The sequence below is a fragment of the Ylistrum balloti genome, unplaced genomic scaffold (genome assembly GCF_031769215.1).
Source record: "Ylistrum balloti isolate Yb309-2 unplaced genomic scaffold, AGI_CSIRO_Ybal_v1 Utg371276, whole genome shotgun sequence".
NCBI lineage: Eukaryota > Metazoa > Mollusca > Bivalvia > Pectinida > Pectinidae > Ylistrum > Ylistrum balloti.
Window position 1 is genome coordinate 127,545 of NW_026782686.1, and position 14,566 is coordinate 142,110.

Genomic DNA, 14,566 nt, shown 5'->3' on the forward strand with positions numbered 1-14,566 from the left:
CCGCTATTTCTGGAAAAGTACTGGATGGATCTTTCTCAAATTTCATCTACAGTTTCCCCTTGGTACCTAGTTGTGCATTGTACCTTTTTTGGACTGATTCAAATTCAAGATGGCCGACAGGTGGCCATCTTGGATTTTGGAAGTAAAAGTTTGTTACCGCTATTTCTGAGAAAGTACTGGATGGATCTTCCTCAAATTTCATATGCAGTTTCCCCTTGGTCCCTAGTTGTGCATTGTACCTTTTTTGGACTGATTCGAATTCAAGATGGCAGACAGGTGGCCATCTTGGATTTTGGATGTAAAACTTTGTTACCGCTATTTCTTGGAAAGTACTGGATGGATCTTTCTCAAATTTCATATGCAGGTTCCCCTTGGTCCCTAGTTGTGCATTGTACCTTTTTTGGACTGATTCGAATTCAAGATGGCAGACAGATGGCCATTTTGGATTTTGAATGTAAAATCTTGTTACTGCTATATCTGAGGAAGTACTGGATGGATCCTTCTGATATTTCATAGATATTGGTTTCCCTTGGTCCCTAGTTGTGCATTGTACCTTTTTTGGACTGATTTGAAATCAAGGTGGCCCACAGGCAGCCATCTTGGATGTTGACAGTAATACAGCACAAGCATATTGTCCATTATCCACCTGTAACTGACTGCTATCTAATAATACTTTGGGATCTTTTTCAAATGATATTTGCTAATAGGTGCTTAATAAAAATATCTTTTGCCATCATTGAGTACATTCAATGAAGACCAGTTCATGAACATTTACAACACCTGTAACACACAAAAAAAAAATAAACAAATCATCAAGAACTGAAAACAGATCCTCAAATGGTGGGCGCCAAGATCCCTCTGGGATCTCTTGTATATATTTATGTCTGTGTTATATAAAATTATTCAGGGTTAGATTTATTTATATATATTTATGTCTGTGTTATATAAAATTATTCAGGGTAAGATTTATTTATGTAATTTCATCTTTATCTGTTACATAAAGTTGTTTAGAGGTAGATTTATTTTATGTATATTTATCTGTTACAGATCCCAGCATAGCGATGTCTGCCAGCTTTGATGAGTCCTCCAACCTTGTAGATGTAACTTCCCCAACAACCACAGAAGACTTCAGTAAACTTACTGTTGATGCTCATCCTTCAGACAAATCTGAGTCTCATGATAAATCGAAAGGATTTGGATTTATAAAGAAACGTGCCAAGTCACCATTTAGATCTCCTCTCAAATCACCTCTTAAATCTCCTCTCAAGTCACCTTTCAAATCCAAGTCAAGTAAACTGCCCAGTAAAGATGCTCATAAAGATCCCCTCAAAGAAACGTTTAAAGACACTTTCCTTGATGACGTGAAAGATGTTCCAGACAAGGATGCTGTCGATAAAAAATCAGATGACTGGCAAGCCTTCCAGCAAATGCAAGATAGAATTAAACAAAATGTTCTAAAGACTCAGACTAGTTTAAATAAATTGTCATCCGATAACTCAGAGACTTCCACTGGTAATAATATCAACAACGAAAAGCGCCAGAAACTTGATGAATCTTTCTGGTCAAGTTTTGATGACACTTCTTCCTTAATTCCTCCAAGTCCACATGGTGTTAATAAAGAAAAATCGTCTGATCAGAACTCTGAGCTCAGTGTAGCAAACTTCCCAAACCTCAAAGTCACACCGACCCCCTCACCAAGAGGAACACCCTGTCCCCCTGCCAACAGTCTTCGCACCAGCATGGAAAACCTTATGGGTGATGACCCTGTAGGGAGTAAGGATGAGGTGGCGGACCTTCTCGGACTGACCAGTGACCCCACAGACACTGACCAGGCTCCTGCTGACTCAACCTACTTAATGAATCAGGATTTGCTTGGTCTTGATAACATTCTGTCATCAACAGGCGAGTCACAGCATGGCAGCAGCATGTGTAGCAGTTTTGATGGCTCCGACATGGTGTTTGGAACAGTTTCCCATAGTGAAAGGTCTTCTCAAAGATCAACCCCATTGGGTTTTGACCCTTGGGAGGATGACCAGCGAATCCCAATGGGAACACTTTCTTCAACTTTTGTTAGCAGCATGGTTGATGAGTTTCTACAGCTGGACACAATGAAGGAAGTTTCTCAAGCTGATCTGAATCCATTTGATTCTTCTGGGGACAAACCAAAGTCAAACATTATTGCTTCCCTTGATCCATTTTCTGCTAAAAAGGTGAAAGAGAAAGCACCTCTCCCACCTACAAATAGAGAGGTTTTGCCACAACCTACCACAGATGTCCTGTCACAAAGTTCTGAAATTCTCCCACCAACATCGCAAAACTTTCTCCATCAAACTGAATCCGATATTGTGCCACCAGCAGACAAACAGTTTCCTGCCCCATTACCTATAGACTTCAGTCAGGCATTTGGAGGAAGTGTGAATCTGTCAGATGAGGCTGCTTCCTCACATTTTGATGCCTTTAGTCAGTTAGGTGAAGACTTACTTCCTCCAGCTGTTGTCCCTACAGAGGTCAGTACCTCTGCTGATTTCCTTCAGGGATTTGAGGGTACAGAAAATGATAGCACAGAGATTAAGGAGGGATTTTCCCATATAATGCCAGTGGAAGTGTATGATAATTTAGGATTTGGTGTCACAGACCCTTCCAAAGATCCCCAAGTTGATGAACAGGATGGCGGAGACCCTCCAGAGCCTCCAAGTGATGTGACAGCTGCCAACAATCCATTCCTTACATCAGACATTGGTGAGCAGCCACCAGTGAACTCTGACCTATTTGATGACAACTTCTTTGAAACCAAAGGTGCTTCTCAGCCCCAATATTCTCAGGATGCATTTTCAAACATCTGGGGAAATGCTTCCTCTGAAAATGTAGGTCAAAGCATTAATCCATTTCAGGAAGATTTCTTCTCAATTGACAAAATTCCAGATACTAAATCAGATTTTCCAGGAGAAGCTTCAGACAGCTTTTCCACCAGTACTAGCAATAACCCTTTTCTTCAGGATGATCCAACTGCTGTTTTCTCAACAGTTCCCACAATGTCAAATGCTAACCCATTCTTAGACGATACTGCACCAACCACTAAGACTGAGCTCTCTGACATAGACAGCTTTCTACTTGGTAATGCTTCTGCAGAAAAAGGCCCACAGACTGTCAAATCCCCAACACTTGATGATTTTGATCCTTTTGGAATGTCTGCCCAGAGGGCAGAGGAGAATCAATTTGACCAAATTGTACCAGAGGAGGGAGCTTCTGAGGACGCATTTACCGCAGTGGCAACCTCTGGTGAGGATCAGCTGGTCCAGCCTGATGATGATGAGGAAGATAATACATTTATGCTAGAGATAAAACCAGTGAAACCAAACAGCTTGGGATCAATTAGGTCATCTGAACCCCCACCAGCACTTAAACCCCCTCCCAGACCCCCGCGGTCTCCCCAGCCCCCAAGGGAAAACCCCTTTAACAGGGACTCTCCTCCTGAGGAGAACTTTGCTGAATTTGAGATTCGTGGTGGGGATGATACTCCTCGAGAGAAGGACAGCAATTTGGAAAGTCTGCCAAGCTTCTCAACAGAGGACAATACTCCAGAAGAGGAGCTTGCAGCTCTTCCTCCCCTGGATCCTTTCTATCCCAATACAGACCAAGACGTCTGGAGTCTGATGCTGAGGCAACCCACTAAAAAGAAGCTTACCACAAACCGATTCTGGAAGCAGGTATATGTGAAGCTAGTGAAGCAGAAGGATGGGCCTGTCCTGAAAGTGTACCAAGAAAAGGATGACTCAGATGCTTTTACTGAACTGATTCTCCAACCCTGCTACTCCATATCTGAGGTGTCTCTCCAACAGTATGATCAGTATGGAAAAATCTACACAGTTAAGGTCCAGTACATCTTCTATAGAGAGCGGGTCGGTCTGCGTGCTGAGAGGATCACACCAGCCTTTGTAAAGAAGCCAAAGGCTACTATGATTCTTGCTCATGCTCCACAGGTATCTGAAATGCTCAAATTTGGCAGTTTAGATAAAGAGGAAATCTCATCATTTGTACGTGAAGTGGAGAATGCATTAATGAACATGGAGGCTCGGCGTGAAAAGACACTTACTTATATCAAGGATGAGGCCTGTGCTGAAGTGTGGGATGAATATAAAGCAGAATTGGACAAACAGGGCAGGATTATAACTCAGAAGGCACGTGTGAGGGCTTTCTTTCTTGCCTTTGTCACTGGCATGCCAACATGTGAACTTGGATTAAATGACAAACGGAGGCGAGGCAAGGAGGTAGTAGGTCGTCATGACATCATCCCCATAAAGACAGAGGAGTGGATTCGTCTGGAGGACGTGCAGTTTCATTGCTGTGTTGATCAAAATGAGTTTGAAAAAACAAATAATATAAAATTTCATCCTTTGGATGCTTGTCAGTTTGAACTGTTACGATATCGTGTTCGTCTACGTGAAAACAAAGAATTGCCTTTACAGCTCAAAGTTCAACAAATTTTAAAGGAATCGAAGGTAGAAATCCGTTGTGACATACTTGTAACTGGCTATCACTCCTTCAGTAAAAAGCATGGACAATTTCCTTGTGAGGACATTGAGATTCGCTTTCCTATTCCGGAGCAATGGGTGTACCTATTTCGTTATGAAAAACGGTTTGGTTATGGTGCATTTAAGTCAGCAACTCGCAAGCCAGGTAAAATCAAGGGCTTGGAGCGGATCACAATGATTGCCCAGGGACTGCTGACACCAACACTGATGGAGGCTGATGTAGGCGTAGCTAAGTACGAACACCTGTACAAGGCTGTAGTGTGGAGGATCTCCCGACTCCCAGAGAGAAATGAAGGTACAGTAGAAAGGAAAAAATCTTAGTTATTAGAATAGAAGTTCTTATAACACAACTAGTAGAAGATTTCATTTTGATGTTTTGATAACTACACAGCCACCTTCATCAGACAATTTACCAGTGTGAAGCATACTAGAAAATAATTTTGAAAATTTTAATTATAAGACCTTACATTTCATACATAATTTATGAATTCTATTAAGTTGCCACACTTACACCATCAGATCTGTAATGAGTGCAACTCCAACATGAGCAGCAATGGGGAGTTTCAGGGGAGAGAGTTGTATGCCTCTTCTGTAACTTATGTAACTTGCAGTTACCAAAGAACAGTAAAATTACTTGGGCTAGTGCAGCAAAAATGGATAGGGTTTTTATTTTGTTCTAATAAATACCCTATCCTTTCTTGCTGCACTAGCCCAAAGGACCATGTGAACTATGACCCTTGGGCCTTGAGGTGTGGGGCTCAAAAGAACTTGGAGATTCTTTAAAATTCTTCTTCTGTAGGAATTACTCCAAAAAAAGGAGATATATAGAAATAGCTTTTGTTGAGATGAAGCTGTTTTTTTCCTCAAATACCACGGTGTCCTTGGGATAGCAATAGAACTGCTCTTTAGAGAGGGACAATAGCAGAACTTCCCTCTGGAGAGGGATGAAGCAAAACTTTTCAGTAGAGAGAGATAGTAGCAGAACTCGTCTCTAGTCAGTGTCCATAGCAGAACTTCTCTATGCGAGGGATGGAATTGGACTTCTCCATAGAGAGGGTAGCACAAGAACTTCTACATAATGAACTTCTCTTAAGAGAGGGAAAGTACTTGAACTTCTCTATATATGCCTCAGTGGAAGGAGAGATGATGGTAATACTCCAAGAAACCTGGATTATCCTTTGTCTTGTATTTTGGTATTATAGACCAATTTGACAAAGTATGATGATGTAATATTATACTTCCATGAAACATTTGTACCCTATAAAATGCAGTAGCTAAGTAAGAGACATGGCAATGACTGAAGCAGAAAAAGGGTTAAACAAATTAAATGAGTAGTTTATCTTGTGATACACATCTCTCTGTTTATGAAGCTAATTCCTCTTTTTTCACTTTTTTCAGGAGCATACAAGAGTCACCTGTTTAGAATGACTTTGGAGTTCGGACCACATGATGAAATTCCAGATAATTTTGAATCACATGCGGAAGTGGAGTTTACAATGCCCTCATGTACAGTGTCTCAGTCTCAGGTCCGCTCCATCTCTGTGGAGAACCCCAATCCTCCAGACAAGTGGGTTCGCTACATTGCCAAATACCAGTATCGTATAGAGATTGACCACATCAATGAAGTGGACAAGGCCAGTCCTGGCAGTGATAACTGACCAGTAATCTCTTTTACAAACTGACCAGTTGTGACCTCAAACTCACCTTGGGTACAGAAGTATAAGACAACTTGATATGTGTAAGAGAGATATCCCAGATTGTGAATGTCAGAGTGAGGACTACCAAGTTATACAAGGTAGACCTAAAACATGTACCTCAGATGTGGTCTGCCTGAGAATGTGTTTTGAGGAATGGATCATTCGATTCATGTGTACCAGCAAAATTTACCTTAAAAGGTGATGAAGGATCACAGGGTACTAGAATAAGTTGGCCAAGTTCGGTTATGAGTTAAGTGTACTGGGATAAGTTACCTTAGTTCAGGGGCTAGGGTTTTAAAGTACCCCAATAAGCCAATAGATGTAGGGTATGAAGCGATATTGCGTTGAGAATTATGTCAGTGTTTGCCAACCTATTCTCACCAAGTGCCCATTCTCGCCACAACCTAGATGATGATTAATGTCTCTGTATCACCACATTATCAATGATAGGTAGGAGTGGCCTGAAGAATGTACCTGATGAGAATGGGCAGTCAGTGTGCCTCAACGCTCACAATGGAATTTCTACTTTTTCATTTTTCATTATTTTTGTCTTTCTACATAGGGAAGAGGTATGTGCATTGATTTGGTTATTTTTTCTATATGAGATCTGCTTTTACTTCCACAAATAAGAGAGAAATAGATCTGTCTTTACCATTATCATATACATATAATGTCATTTTACTAATATATAATATGCTATGTATAGTTATATTTGACTTTATCAATATATAATAAACCTTTGACATTATCTGATACTGGCTACGCTGTTTATGCGATGGAAAACCCACCTCCAATATATTGTTGATTCTTTGTTTTTATGTATATGTTATTATTCACTGTAACATTCATGTAGACGTTATTGTCTATAAAACTGACATTAAGCTAAAGTTATATAACAAATACTGGACAGAATAGATAATATGAGATGGTAGTGTTATTGAGTGTAAGGTGAACCATTTTACTGTGTATAGTCAGCAGTTTATGGCAGGTGTCGTTCCATTTTGTGTGTCTTACAGAATTTCTATGGTATCTTTATTTGGTTTAACCTAATGATTTTACATTTAGAAATGATAGGTTAGTTGTATAGGCAGACTGCATATCATCACAGCGATATTTTATTTGATGAATGCAAGGGAGGTAACTATATATATTTACAGCCCTAAAAGTTCACCTATTACAGGTTAGGTTTAACCCGACAAAAATGGCAAGTTGTAAGTTTGGCAGTTAAGTTCATTCTCAATATTTCATTCTTAAAGTTAATCAAGTACAAAGGAAGATAATTACATACCCTATATCCAGATTTTCAGGGTAAACAAATTCAAAGGAGATAATTATCTAACATAGGTTAACTAAATACAAGGGAGATAACTATATAACATATATCCAGATCATTAAGGGAAGTGTTAACAAAACACAAAAGAGATAATTATATATCATATATTCAGATCTTCCAGGTTACTAAATACAGGAGGTAATTATCTAACATAAGTTAACCAAATACAAGGGAGATAATTATCTAACATTGGTTAACCAAATACAAGGGAGGTAATTATCTAACATTGGTTAACCAAATACAAGGGAGATAATTATCTAACATTGGTTAACCAAATACAAGGGAGGTAATTATCTAACATTGGTTAACCAAATACAAGGGAGATAATTATCTAACATTGGTTAACCAAATACAAGGGAGGTAATTATCTAACATTGGTTAACCAAATACAAGGGTGATAATCATATAACATGTATTCAAGTTCTTGATGGTTACTAAATACAAAGGTTATTATTATCAAATATAGAATAATAGAGACAAGGAGATAACATATGATCATGGTTTTAAAGTTACATTTTACCAACCACTATATAATGATGGCAAGATGTTGAATTCACAGGTTGCCTGGAGCTTAACCTGCATATTAGCAGAATCAATGCATTGAATAAACAAAGTCATTTATGTAACCAGATTTATCATTTTACTAAATCTACCCTGAAGTGGTATTTAGAAAATGTTGTAAATGTTTTCAAGGGATTGCTTTAAAGTAGTTCATACATGTACACCTAAGCGAGATGTGTGTGAATATCAAGGCACCCACAATTAACACCAAGTGAGAATGCTTAGTACTAGTAGAGATGTGTGATAGAGGACTTCACAGGAAGTGTGTTAGTGGTACTGGATTATGTGCAATATAGACATTAACATTGTTTTGAATTGATGTTGAGGTGTGTGCTGTATATCACTGTTGATTGTTACTCTGTGTAATATGTTATTTGTTATGTTGCCTCAATGTAATAAACATTTTAGGCTTAATGTGATACAGTCTTACTCCTGTTTAAAGGTCATGATTTGTAATTAATATGGATTCATATCACTTATCATGTTTAACAAAAATCTTACAGCAGTCAAAATGTACTAAGATTCTTGAATTTTCATGCCATAAAAAAATTAAGGAAACTGATGCTATTGAACTGAGAAATGCATTAAAAGTGTCAACTAATGATAATTCTGATAAAACATTGTTGTACATTTGACTATGCCTAAATGATGTGTGTAAGACATGTCGACAATGTTACATATTTCACTTTCCTCCAGTGATTTGTACTAGAAATATTAATAACGTTATAGTCATTTCACTATCCCTAGGTGATGTGTGTCAGAGATATCAACACTGTTATACATTTCACTATCCCTAGGTGATGTGTGTCAGAGATATCAACAATGTTACACATTTCACTATCCCTAGGTGATGTGTTTCAGAGATATCAACAATGTTATACATTTCACTATCCCTAGGTGATGTGTGTCAGAGATATCAACAATGTTATACATTTCACTATCCCTAGGTGATGTGTGTCAGAGATATCAACAATGTTACACATTTCACTATCCCTAGGTGATGTGTTTCAGAGATATCAACAATGTTACACATTTCACTATCCCTAGGTGATGTGTTTCAGAGATATCAACAATGTTATACATTTCACTATCCCTAGGTGATGTGTTTCAGAGATATCAACAATGTTATACATTTCACTATCCCTAGGTGATGTGTTTAAGAGATATAAACAATGTTATACATTTCACTATCCCTAGGTGATGTGTTTCAGAGATATCAACAATGTTATACATTTCACAATTCCATTGTGGTGTAGTAATACAATAAAAGGTATGTTTATAATCTTTTTTACAAAGTATGCATGTAGTTATCAAATTCAAATCATTTTTTACAAAAAGTACTTAAAGTATTGTTTGATTTGAATCAGAACATTTCATACATATTGTAATATTCACTATGGTATGTATTGTTAATGCTGTTACCCATACATGCACAAAGTATGTCATATGACCTCTTGTTATACATACTTGCATGTGGTGTTAGTGTATTAATTAATCATAATGAAATTAGGTCGTGGCTGTAGTAGTGCATCAGTGATATCAGGTCACAATAGGTAATACATGAATGTGGTATGACTTGTGATAAGTAACACATGTTTATGCTATCTATATGATGCCTGTGTTGTATATGATATAAATCATAGGTAATAATGTAGACATGGAGCATTACATGTATATATAACATTGTGTGGAAGTGAGGTCCTGATAATGTATAGAACTAATCTAGTGTACGTCAAAGATTTGTATGAGAGTAAATCCCTCTACCATTATGATGTGAGACTAAAGTGTAATTACATTGTTGAATCATAGTAACCTACATATACTATTGTACATAGATTCTAGTGTAGGACTGAGGGGTAGGGAGTGTTTCCTTGGGTAATACACCTACATATTCCCTCTGTTTTACTTACTACATCAGGATGTTTAAGAGGGGTGATTTACCTACACCTTCCTGGTGTTTTACCAGTATATGATGAAGGAATGTTGCTATATGTAATGACACTAACTGTTCCCCTGTTTTACCTACCAAAAAATACAGACATGGAGTGTTGATGTCCGAATCCATTGTCAGCTTGGAGCAGCAACGAAGCATAATTTAGTGTCTTTAGTTTTCTTTTCCATTAGTAATCAATAGTGGACATTTTGGTGACGGTTCGGAGACATGGCACACTAGACAGACAAGCTACTGCCTGCTTTTACATTTATGTTGCCATTGTTACTACATGTCCTACAACTACTGCTAGTTTTATTTTTGTTTTTGTTACATTTTTGTTGCCATTTATACCTATTTTATTTACTGTTATAAATATTGTATACTTAATTCAGTTATCTATTTAAGGAAATTAAGCACTGATACAGTTGTATTACACTATGAAATTATTGACAGTATTATTTGTATCATTTCACAGATTCAAACATCAATTACTGATGTTGAGAATTCATTAGGTTTTGTTTACTAGACAAATATTTATATAACCACATCCTCCAGTAATTGAAATACTCATCGTGTAATATATGACAGTTTGTGACTGGTCACCATGATTACCATTTAAAGGTATGTCTTTGGATTCGCTTCTCTTGCAAGAGATACTCAAGGAGTGTTTGTAGATGAAAGCTGTCTTCACAATAACTGTGGTAGCATTGTGTATGGACATAGATCAGACGACCCGATAACTACTACAGTAGAGGTCTCTATGGAGGCTGATCAGGCACCCTGAAAACCAATACAGTAAAGTTCTGTATGGAGGCTGATCAGGCACCCTGACAACCGATACAGTAGAGGTCTGTATGGAGGCTGATCAGACACCCTGACAACCGATACAGTAAAGTTCTGTATAGAGGCTGATTAGGCACCCTGACAACCGATACAGTAAAGTTCTGTATAGAGGCTGATCAGGCACCCTGACAACCAATACAGTAGAGTTCTGTATGGAGGCTGATCAGACACCCTGACAACCAATACAGTAGAGTTCTGTATGGAGGCTGATCAGACACCTTGAAAACTACTTCAGTAGAGTTTTGTGTGCTGATGTAATCTACTCTCCCTGACTTTCTAGATTAGGTCGTATTGTAAAATATAATGGCTAGTTTTTCCAGTGTCATTGTTTGACTTTGGTGAGGTTTGTTTTCCATTACCCTGTATAATCATTCACACCAATAGAGTATGATCACAATTTGTAAATGTGGTATGACGTAAGTTAAATAAATATAGTAAATCTGTTTCGGTTTTTTGTTCTTAATAAAGGCTCCTCTGAAAATATGACCAATCAAAACTACCTCTGAGCAGCTATTTCAGAACTATATGTTACTGATGGGAATACCAGGTACAGATGCTGGGTGTGGCCATCTCCTTGAAATACTACAAAATACTGCTGAAGAGCAAAGCAGACTTTAGCAAGGGAATGTTTTAAAACTGGACATATCATCTTCTAGTGCAAAATTGATGGTGAGGACAACCAAAAGCCCTGGAATGAGGTGATTTATTGAGAATCATTCACACTCGATTAAAACTTTTACCCATAGGTTTGAAACTGGAATAATTTGGGTCTGTTGATTTACCCCGATAAGTGTTGATTTACCAAATACAACCCAATACAAATGCTGGTTTACCCAATATAACCCAATACAAGTGTTGATTTACCAAATACAACCTAATACAAGTGCTGATTTACCCAATACAACCCAATACAAGTGCTGATTTACCCAATACAACCTAATACAAGTGCTGATTTACCCAATACAACCCAATACAAGTGCTGATTTACCAAATACAACCCTATACAAGTCCAGATTTACCCAATACAAGTGTTGGTTTACCCAATACAACCCAATACAAATGTTGGTTTACCCAAGTGTTGGTTTACCCAATACAACCCAATACAAGTGTTGGTTTACCCGATAAAAATGTTGGTTTACCCAATACAAGTGTTGGTTTACCCAATACAAGCATTGGCTTACTAAATACAACCCAATACAAGTGTTGGTTTACCCAATACAACCCAATTCAAGCATTGGTTTACCCAATACAACCCAATACAAGTGTTGGCTTACCCAATACAACCCAATACAAGTGTTGGTTTACCCAATACAAGTGTTGGCTTACCCAATACAAGTGTTGGTTTACCCAATACAACCCAATACAAGTGTTGGTTTACCCAATACAACCCAATACAAGTGTTGGCTTACCCAATACAAGTGTTGGTTTACCCAATACAACCTAATACAAGTGTTGGTTTACCCAATACAACCCAATACAAGCATTGGCTTACCCAATATAAGTGTTGGCTTACCCAATAAAAATGTTGGTTTACCCCATTCAAGTGTTTGTTTACCCAATACAACCCAATACAAGTGTTGGTTTACCCAATACAACCCAATACAAGTGATGGTTTATCCAATACAAGTGTTGGTTTACCCAATACAACCCAATACAAGTGTTGATTTACCCAATACAACCCAATACAAGTGTTGTTTTACCCAATACAACCCAATACAAGTGTTGGTTTACCCAATACAAGTGTTGGTTTACTCAATACAACCCATTACAAGTGTTGGTTTACCCAATACAACCCAATAAAAATGTTGGTTTACCCAATACAACCCAATACAAGTGTTGGTTTACCCAATACAACCCAATACGAGTGTTGGTTTACCCAATACAACCCAATACAAGTGTTGGTTTACCCAATACAACCCAATACAAGTGTTGGTTTACCCAATACAAGTGTTGGTTTACTCAATACAACCCAATACAAGTGTTGGTTTACCCAATACAAGTGTTGGTTTACTCAATACAACCCAATACAAGTGTTGGTTTACCCAATACAACCCAATACAAGTGTTGGTTTACCCAATACAAGTGTTGGTTTACTCAATACAACCCAATACAAACCCAATACAAGTGTTGGTTTACCCAATACAACCCAATACAAATGTTGGTTTACCCAATACAACCCAATACAAGTGTTGGTTTACCCAATACAACCCAATACAAGTGTTGGTTTACCCAATACAAGTGTTGGTTTACTCAATACAACCCAATACAAGTGTTGGTTTACCCAATACAACCCAATACAAGTGTTGGTTTACCCAATACAACCCAATACAAGTGTTGGTTTACCCAATACAACCCAATACAAGTGTTGGTTTACCCAATACAACCCAATACAAGTGTTGGTTTACCCAATACAACCCAATACAAGTGTTGGTTTACCCAATACAACCCAATACAAGTGTTGGTTTACCCAATACAACCCAATAAAGTGTTGGTTTACCCAATACAACCCAATACAAGTGTTGGTTTACCCAATACAACCCAATACAAGTGTTGGTTTACCCAATACAACCCAATACAAGTGTTGGTTTACCCAATACAACCCAATACAAGTGTTGGTTTACCCAATACAACCCAATACAAGTGTTGGTTTACCCAATTCCACCCAATACTACCTAATACAACACATATAGACCAAATAATTACACAAAATACAAAAATGTAGATGTTTATCCGGGTTACATGAAACAAGTGCATAATATCAAAATGTTACCGGGACTAATTCTGACAGAGACCTATAAAAATGCATTCTGTAACAGTATGGGTCGGTAAAACAGTAACACCGTCGGTAAAACAGTAACACCGTCGGTAAAACAGTAACACCATCGGTAAAACAGTAACACCATCGGTAAAACAGTAACACCGTCGGTAAAACAGTAACACCATCGGTAAAACAGTAACACCATCGTTACTTGTTCATGTATAAGGTAAATTTAACATTATAGGTAGTATTGGGTTTTATCATGTAAATCGACATGTCACTAGCATGTGCATTTGGGATACTGATAGAAGAATATAAGAGAATATCCACATGCCAACAGTATCTGTTCCTATCCAAAATCAATAAAAAGAACAACTAAATCACACGGATATCCTTAAAAACAAAAGTAGGAGTAAGCGTCTCCTGTTTCTTGGTCAACCCAAGTAGGTAATGCCATGATTCCAAGTATATATGTAAGAACGAGCTCAATTTACAACACCGGAACCACCAGGCATACCAACAAGCATCGCCCACGTCCATAGTGCACAAGGAAATCGATTATTTTCCAAGGAAATGACATACCAATCAACACATACAAAACAAATTAACACGGTTGTCAGCAAATTAGATCAACTTGGTTTTGTGCTTTTTTGAAAAGATAATTGTTTCGTTCTAGTTCTGATTTTAATATCTTCACTGAAAAAGTACTTAGGTCGACACCATCACCCTGAAACAAACAAAAGGAACATTCAAAGGGGGTACCAAATGTTTGAATGGGGACGTCGTATTTCTTCACTTTTTCTATTCCGATTCTGCATGCTGTCCCACATTAGAGCAAAACATTGAAAGGCACTCGATGTCCATGTCTCCATTTTTAGTCGTATCTTGCTAGGATGATCAGCGGTATTG

General features: G+C 37.9%; 1 protein-coding gene across 2 annotated transcripts in view; it reads left to right on the top strand.

The window, feature by feature from the left end:
• Positions 1-11,342, top strand: part of LOC132561764 (protein stoned-B-like) — a 34,473-nt gene extending 23,131 nt beyond the window's left edge. Inside the window, exons 2-4 of one of the 2 annotated variants that reach the window (XR_009554722.1) lie at positions 1,048-4,827; positions 5,931-7,700; positions 8,009-11,342. Coding sequence is in view for 1 of the 2 variants with exons in the window: in XM_060226464.1 (XP_060082447.1) it covers positions 1,062-4,827; positions 5,931-6,190 (4,026 nt within the window). In the remaining variant the exon portion in view is untranslated. Of the gene's footprint in view, positions 1-1,047; positions 4,828-5,930 lie in introns of both variants that reach the window. The other variant, XM_060226464.1, reaches the window with a different exon arrangement.
• The last annotated feature ends 3,224 nt before the right edge of the window (positions 11,343-14,566 follow it).